This window comes from Myotis brandtii, unplaced genomic scaffold (genome assembly GCF_000412655.1).
Source record: "Myotis brandtii unplaced genomic scaffold, ASM41265v1 scaffold1399, whole genome shotgun sequence".
In the NCBI taxonomy this organism is placed as follows: domain Eukaryota; kingdom Metazoa; phylum Chordata; class Mammalia; order Chiroptera; family Vespertilionidae; genus Myotis; species Myotis brandtii.
Window position 1 is genome coordinate 231,850 of NW_005354993.1, and position 8,478 is coordinate 240,327.

Genomic DNA, 8,478 nt, shown 5'->3' on the forward strand with positions numbered 1-8,478 from the left:
TGAGAGACTGGTGAGTGTCTGTATCGCGACACTCCTCAAAAGAGTGCCCGGTCCAACCTCTTCTCTCCTGGCATTTGTTGCGATTAACCTGTATGCTATCCTAGCGTGGAGGCTGCGTTGCTCTCATTACAGGCAAACTCTTTAAGTATCTGCAGTGGAAGCAAGTGTTTCTCTTTAGAAGGTAAATTTCCGTTCTGGAAAAAGTCACGTCTTACTCATAACCTAGATTTTAAGGTAGCTGTCACTCTAGGTTTGGGTGTGGGGTGGATTTTGTTTTACTTGTTTGTTTGGAGAGAGAGGCTTAGTGAAAAACAAGTCTAACTTTTAGATAAAATAATGCTTTTCTGTGGCTTATGAATTTTCTTAGAAGTTAGCCTCGAAAGAAGAGTTTTAAAATGTCTAAAGTAATGGCACTGCCGCCTGGTGTGAGATTACAGCTTTGCCAGGGGGAGTGTTTGAATCAACCAGGCCTTGCATGTGTGTGATGTGGTATTTAGAAGGTTTCCTTCACAGGAGGGCACATTAACAACGAGTGATTTAAAATCTTTGGGCTGAATGCTTACACTTCGGTATCGCCTACTTTAAAATCTTCACCCTTCCCACCAGCAGACGATCTAGAGGAGGGAATGGTGCTATGAGCAGGCATCGTCCGGGGAACGTACCCAGAAGTCTACAATCTTCCTGCAAAGCAGATCAAGTTGTTGCTGTTTTCTGTTTCCTCTTCTCAATCGAATCTGTGTGTAGTGATACAGAGAAAGCCTTCTAAAAGCAGGCCTGTGAGCGAGCCACATTTAGCTAAACCTTTGCTTTTAACTTTCTCATACTTAACTTCAGAACAAGTGTGTTTTAAACGACAAATTAACTTCCACATATATGTTTCCTGAGACTGCCGTCCAATGCAGGCTTACACTTGAATACCCGCTGATTTTGAGAGAAGCAGACTTGATGTTGGTGTGTTCTAGGTCAGACATTTGGACTATGTGCATGGACATCATATTTAAAATCATATTTAATTAAAATGTCCTTTGGACCAATGGTCCTCCATAGTTTTTTCAAGATGCAGCTGTCGTAAGTAAGGCACCTTGTTTATATTCCCGATGACAGAACTGAGTTGCCATGGGGGGACTTGCAGCTTTGGGGTGCCTCGTCCCCGGCCAGGAGGTAACTGTGCCTGCTCTGTCCTGTAGAGAGATGGTCAACGCCTGGTTTGCTGAGCGAGTCCACACCATCCCCGTCGGCAAGGAAGGTGCACGCGGCCGTGCGGAGTCCTGCCCGTGCCCCCCTCAGCACAGCCCCCGCACCGAGGGCAGCACCCCGGGCACCCCCACCCGCAAAATCTCCGCCTCGGAGTTCGACCGGCCGCTCCGGCCCATCGTGGTGAAGGACTCGGAGGGCGCGGTCAGCTTCCTCTCGGACGCGGACAAGAAGCAGCAGATGCCGCTCACGCCCCGCCGGTTCGACCGTGACGACAGGGACCAGTGCGCCCGGCTGCTGGACCTGGTGAAGGACATCGCCAGCCACCTGGATGTCACCGCCCTGTGCCACAAGATTTTCCTGCACATCCACGGCCTCATCGCTGCCGACCGCTACTCCCTGTTCCTCGTCTGCGAGGACAGCTCCAACGACAAGTTCCTGGTCAGCCGCCTTTTCGACGTGGCCGAGGGCTCCACCCTGGAGGAGGCGTCCAGCAGCTGCATCCGCCTGGAGTGGAACAAGGGCATCGTGGGGCACGTGGCCGCACGGGGCGAGCCCCTCAACATCAAGGACGCCTACGAGGTGAGGAGGAGCCTGAGCAGGGCAGGAGCCTTGGGTGGGAACGTGGGTGGGGCACTGGGTGGTGCTGTGGGTGGTGGGCACTGGGCGGCCATGTGGATGGTGGGCACTGGGCGGCCCTGTGGATGGTGGGCACTGGGCGGCCCTGTGGATGGTGGGCACTGGGCGGCCCTGTGGATGGTGGGCACTGGGCGGCCCTGTGGATGGTGGGCACTGGGCGGCCCTGTGGATGGTGGGCACTGGGCGGCCCTGTGGATGGTGGGCACTGGGCGGCCCTGTGGATGGTGGGCACTGGGCGGCCCTGTGGATGGTGGGCACTGGGCGGCCCTGTGGATGGTGGGCACTGGGCGGCCCTGTGGATGGTGGGCACTGGGCGGCCCTGTGGATGGTGGGCACTGGGCGGCCCTGTGGATGGTGGGCACTGGGCGGCCCTGTGGATGGTGGGCACTGGGCGGCCCTGTGGATGGTGGGCACTGGGCGGCCCTGTGGATGGTGGGCACTGGGCGGCCCTGTGGATGGTGGGCACTGGGCGGCCCTGTGGATGGTGGGCACTGGGCGGCCCTGTGGATGGTGGGCACTGGGCAGTGCTGGGGATGGTGGGTACTGGGCGGTGCTGTGCATGGTGGGCACTGGGCAGTGTTGGGGATGGTGGGCACTGGGCAGTGCTGTGGATGGTGGGCATTGGGCAGTGTTGGGGATGGTGGGCACTGGGCAGTGCTGTGCATGGTGGGCACTGGGCATCGTTGGGGATGGTGGGCACTGGGTGGTGCTGTGGATGGTGGGCTCTGGGCATCGTTGGGGATGGTGGGCACTGGGCAGTGCTGAGGATGGTGGGCTCTGGGTGGTGTTGTGCATGGTGGGCTCTGGGTGGTGCTGTGCATGGTGGGCACTGGGCGGTGCTGTGGGTGGTGGGCACTGGGCAGTGCTGTGCATGGTGGGCACTGGGCAGTGCTGAGGGTGGTGGACACTGGGCGGTGCTGGGGATGGTGGCACTATGGTTTGTGGGGATATTTGAAACTGCGTTGTAATAATTTGCACATTTATTTGAAACTGCACTTTATGGTAAGAGTGTTTGGTGGCTGAGTCAGGGATAAGGCACTGAGTGGGCCTTGTCCTGCTTTTCTCCCTAACGAGGATTTGATCGCAGCCCGTCTCCTAGCTGAGCTCAGCTCTTACCCGACCTCTGAGCGTAGCCCCATCTATACTCCCTCCACATCACCTCCTGGGGGTTCTCCTGAGATTCTAAAATGAAAGGTGCAAAAACTGTCCAAATAAAACAAAAAACCCTGTAGACCTTTTCATTCATTCCTTCATTCATTCCTTCAAATTCATACTCATCCACTCAAAGTTCCCTGGACACCGAAGTTTGATTTTCTTTCTTTCCGATCTTTCTCCCATTTTTAATTAAGCAAATTAACTTCTGGGAGCCTTTAAAATGGGACTTTTTAGCCTAAGATATTTCCATGGCAAGATTTGCTATTTCTTCCACTTCTGCTATAGTATATGTGGGCCTTTACTTATGGACTTAAAGATTAGGTGTTATAATCCCTCAAATTCCACACTTAAAATGATCCTCTCACTAGTAGAATTGTGGGCTGTAAGCAAAGCATCTTCCGGGAATGGCACGTGGGATGTGGAGGAGATAGTTTCTAGCTGTGAAGGAGCCGTTAGCCTGTGCAGTAGTGGGCCACCCCATGAAGGGCCCAGGGTACCCCGTTTGCCGCTCCTCTATGTAAACCCAGGAGTCATCGCTCTGTTATTCACCCCGTGTGCCTGGCGCCGGGTACAGTGCCTGGTGCCGCCTCATCTTTATAAATATTGATTCAGCAAAAGTCATAGAAGAGAAGACAGATAAGTAGACTGGAGAGCGGGTTGTAATAGACGCTGGGGAACAGGGTGAGGGCAGGGATGCAGGAGGTGACAGCTGTTTGGGGAGTGGACCTTGGACAGCAGGTGAGACTTGAGTGGATGAAGTTGTGTGCACGGTGGGTGCAGATGGACAGAGACCTTTCAAGCGGAGACCCCATCTCTGCTGGACGTGCTGCTTGTATGAGAATGTGTGGGTCATGTCCAGACGCTGCAGAGCTGCGGGGCAGAGCCTGGGGGAACGGGTCCCAAGTGCCAGCTGCGGAGCAGAGCCTGGGGGAACGAGTCCCCTGTGCCAGCTGTGGGGCAGAACCTGGGGGAATGGGTCCCCAATGCCAGCTGCGGGGCAGAGCCCGAGGGAACGGGTTCCCAGTGCCAGCTGTGGGGCAGAGCCTGGGGGAACGGGTCCCCTGTGCCAGCTGTGGGGCAGAGCCCGGGGGAACGATTCCCCTGTGCCAGCTGCGGGGCAGAGCCTGGGGGAATGGGTCCCCTGTGCCAGCTGCGGGGCAGAGCCTGGGGGAACGGGTTCCCAGTGCCAGCTGCGGGGCGGAGCTGGAGGGTACAGGTCCCCAGTGCCAGCTGTGGGGCAGAGGCTGGGGGAACGGGTCCCCATGCCATCTGTGGGGCGGAGCGGAGCCGGAGGGTACAGGTCTCCTGTGCCAGCTGTGGAGGGGAACGTGGCCCAGGGCGGGAGGAGCGGTCCGAGGGGGACCCTATGACTCAGACTGTGCTTGGACGATGAGTTTTATGGCGGCCGTAAGTGAAGTGGAGGGAGACACTGGAGGTGGGAGGAGAAAGGATTTTAACCGCCTGGGGAGTGAGGGTCTGCAGAGGGCACTGGCCGCCAAGGTGCCGGGGAGTGGGTCTCCATGAGGAGCAGAACTGCTGGGCGTGGCTGCCAGAGGAGATGGAAGCCTGAGGGAGAGAAGAACAGGGGGGTGAAGCGGGGGTAGGGGTCTCGGGTTTTGAAGGCGGATAAATAACTAAATAATAGTAACTGGGGAGAAATACTGAGGGCAGGGATTTGTGGAGGGATGGGAGAGTTTAAGTGGATGAAATCTGGGAATATTTTTCAGAATTCATTCTGTACAAGCAAAATGGTCGGGTGGCTCAGTGGGTGGGGGTGGCGTCCCATAGTCCAGGAGGCTGCGTGCTCGGTTCTGAGTCAGGCCAGGTACCTGGTTGCAGGTTCAGTCCCCGGTTGGGCCCTAATGGGAGGCAGCCAATCAATGTTTTTCTCTCTCTCTCTCTCTCTCTCTCTCAAAATCAATTTAAAAAACATACCCTCAGGTGAAGATTAAAAAAAATTGTTAAAAAGTCAGGCAATTTTATGACATGATGCTGTTATCTAAAAGCCTGTGGTCAGACCTTAATATGCTTTGTAGCAATCTTTTCCTTCGGATCGAGGGTCTCATCTCACGCCCTGCACACACCGGGCGTCTCCTTAGTCTCCTTTAACTCCGGGCTGCGTTCTCCCTGATTCTCTGTCTGCCTTGGTATTTTAGAAGAATGCAGGCCAGCTGTGTTGTGGACGGTCCCTCCTGGGTAGCGTCGATCCAGGGCCTGGTCGTTGCTCCTAAGGACACTTGCTGTGTCTCCGCTGAGTGCCTGAGTGCTGAGCGGGGTCCCCTCCCAGGGTCTGAGCCCCTCCCCGACCCGTGTCACCGTCTGCTCTCAGCCGGCAGCGGGTCTCTTTGCCAGGCCTCTCAGCCTGTCCGACGTGAATCGCCACTCAGTCCCCTGACCCTGCTCTGTGCACCCCTCCCAGCCCCCACCCCCCGCCCTGCATGGGCCAGCCGCTCAGAGCTTCCTACTTCATTAACAAAACAACTGCGGACGGTGCCTTTTTATCCACTTTTGATATTAGCTTACAGAATAACTCGCTGCAAGAGCTAATTCTCTACTTCTTTAATTCATCAATGTCCGTATCCTGTCTGCCTTCTTCAGATACTTTGCAATTCAGTGTCATTTAAGAACTATTTCTCAGAGACCCTCGGCCAAGGTTTCCACTGTGTCTCCATATAACTTTCAGCTTATTTGCAAGAAGAAGGCACAGGTATAGTAGTGACTACTTATAATATAAAATAGACCTATGATCCACCATTTCATAACTTTCCCTTTGAAATTGTCGTTAATGCCAAGTTTGGTTCTCTCGGTGGGGAAATTGGCCTCCTTTCTGACCCCAATTGAGTGAATCCGGTGCAATCATTTACTTCACTTACAGCTTCGGCTTTGCACGACTTTAGACTAATGACAGAACATAGCAGTGACCTTCGCAGACTCGCTTTTCCAGCGTGGCTCTTCCCTATTCTCTGAAGGAATTCCAGACGCGGCGTGGGAGAGCAGCGATGCTATTATTAGGCTGAGCCTATAACTTCCCAGGCCACGCTCTGCACTCATTCCAGTGTTTATGTTCTGGTATGTGTGTTTCCATTCGAATCTCACCCCGTATAGCGGTATCTGTCCATTTCCTCCAGCATGCTTTCCCACCAGCACCGCCTCCGCGTCTGCTTTGAAGGATAGCAAGCTAAGAGTCATCGCATTTGATAAGGATGAGGCCGTGGGTGAATGAAGTCCCTCGTTAATTTAGCACAAGCTGTGGACTCCTGTGTGACTATGGGGACCGCACCGATGAACCAGGCACAGCCCCTCCTGGGGTGGACAGCCTACCTTTCGTCTCCCCGCCTAAAGCTTAATGCTAACAGCCTGTACCTGTCTTTCTCCACCCACATTTAGGCCTGTCGCACCTCCCAGAGTCCCTTGTGATTACTGGACATGCATGGTGTACTTTGTGAAAAGGGAAAACCATTCAAAAGATTAAGGAGTTTTTTGCAGTGTGATTGAGGCCAGGTGGCTTTTTCTTCTTTTTTTAATCCTCACCCGAGGATATTTTCCCATTAATTTTTAGAGAGAGTGGAAGAGAGAGGGAAAGACAGAGAGAAACATTGATGCGAGTGAGAGAAACACATCGATTGGTTGCCTTCTGCAGGAGGAGCCCAGACCAGGGCTGGGCTAGGGAGGAGCCTGCAACCGAGGTATGTGCCTGGACTGGAATCGAACTTGGGACCCTTCAAGTCTGCAGGCTGACGCTCTCGCCACTGAACCACACCAGCCAGGGCCAGATGGCTTTTGTACATATTAAAAAAAAGGAAGAAAGGATAAGATTTAAATTCATGTGAACCCCTGAGATAGTAGGGCAGGATGCTGAGGAAACGTGTAAGCCATTGTCACCCGGGAAGTGAAGTCGATGTTGGGAAGGCCGTGTGGGGGGCGGTGGTTTTACAGGACAAGTTTCATAGCCGCGACGCTGGGCCTGGGGTGGCTCCGAAGAATGCGGCATCGCGATGGGAGGGGCAAGCTGCATGCAGGTTCGGAGCTGCCCCGTGGCCCGGATGTAACTAAGGCTGTCGAAGTCCGTTAGTATTTTGAATTTCCTTTATTTCTGAACATGTTGTTTGAGTCTGTATTTTTTTTTTTTGGTTCTCATACACATTAGCATCTCAAAAAGACTTAGATTTATCTTTGTCAAGAATAATACGAACTTACATGATTTGAGGCCTCTTCCAACAATAAGATCGGCGTGCAGAACAGCAAGGAAAGCTGACGATTAGAGTTCTCTAACCTTAGCCATCGGGAAAATCCAATCAGTGTCTGACCAGGTCAGTCGTTAAAGCGAATTTCCTTTTCCTTCCTAGGACCCTCGCTTCAACGCAGAGGTTGACCAGATCACCGGCTACCGGACACAGAGCATCCTCTGTATGCCGATTAAAAACCACCGGGAAGAGGTGAGCAGGTTCCGTTTTATAAAAGGTCATTTGAAAACAGTTTTCTTTTTGAAGAAACCGATTTGCTTTGCACATCTGTGAACTACTACTACAGTGAAAAGGGAACGCCAAAGCACGTACCTGTTCCACTTGATATTTTCAATTTAGAGTTTAGTTATAGGATTGAATCCTGACAGGGACTTCACTGGGACCTAGGAATAAATCGCAGGCGTGTCATGTCCTTCCCCTACCATCCCCCTCGTGACTTTATTCTGTCCGTGATATATCACTGTGGTCGTGGTTGTAATCAGCTTATTTCACGTTATATTTTAAGTGGCTGAATAGGGTTCCTTTCATACGTGGTTATCTAACTGCAGTGATCATCAGAAAAAATGTGAATCTGCAATAGTTTTCTAATTGTTGCAAGTCTCCAAATATTTTCCCAATGTGTTTATTGAAAAAAATCCACCTGTGAGTGTACCTGCGTGGCTCGAACCCGTGTTGTCCAAGAAGGAGAATTGCACTCTGGCCAGTTTTGCTCAGTGGTTGGAGTGTCAGCCCTTAGACCATGTGCCTCCTCGCTTGCAGGCTCGGTCCCGTGTATGTGGGAGGGGACCGATCGATGTGCCTCTCTCACATCCATGTTTCTTTCTCTCCGCCCCCCCTCCCCCCGCTGTCCTCCTTCCCCTTCACTCTCTCTAAACAAATCAATGGGAAAAAGATCCTCGGGTGAGGATTAAAAAAACAAAAGGCCCGTGCCAGGTGCATGTTCACTTTGTGAGGAACATGCACATCTCCGGGGAAGTGGCTGAAGCAGTGTCTGCTCGGTGGTGGGGCCTGCGCGTCCGGCTCCCCTTCCCTGGCAGCACTGGGCACTGTCAGTGTGTGAAAGTCTAGCCATTCCCGTGGCTGATTTAAAGTTGCCTCCGTGGATCTGTAACCCCCTCTCAGCCCAGGGCGGCTGCTCCCTCCCAGATCTCCTTGAAGCTGGTCAGCCAGGCCCCCAGACTTGGCTGCCACAGCTCCCCTGAACCTCCTGCTGGGTCCCCAGCCTCCTGGAGTCCCCCCCCCCCCC

General features: G+C 53.4%; 1 protein-coding gene across 1 annotated transcript in view; it reads left to right on the forward strand.

The window, feature by feature from the left end:
* The first annotated feature begins 1,187 nt into the window (after positions 1-1,187).
* PDE5A (phosphodiesterase 5A, cGMP-specific) overlaps positions 1,188-8,478 on the forward strand; it is a 76,014-nt gene continuing 68,723 nt past the window's right edge. The window contains exons 1-2 of the mRNA XM_014535209.1: positions 1,188-1,776; positions 7,335-7,424. Coding sequence (XP_014390695.1) covers positions 1,192-1,776; positions 7,335-7,424 — 675 coding nt within the window. The 5' untranslated portion in view covers positions 1,188-1,191. The remainder of the gene's footprint in view (positions 1,777-7,334; positions 7,425-8,478) is intronic.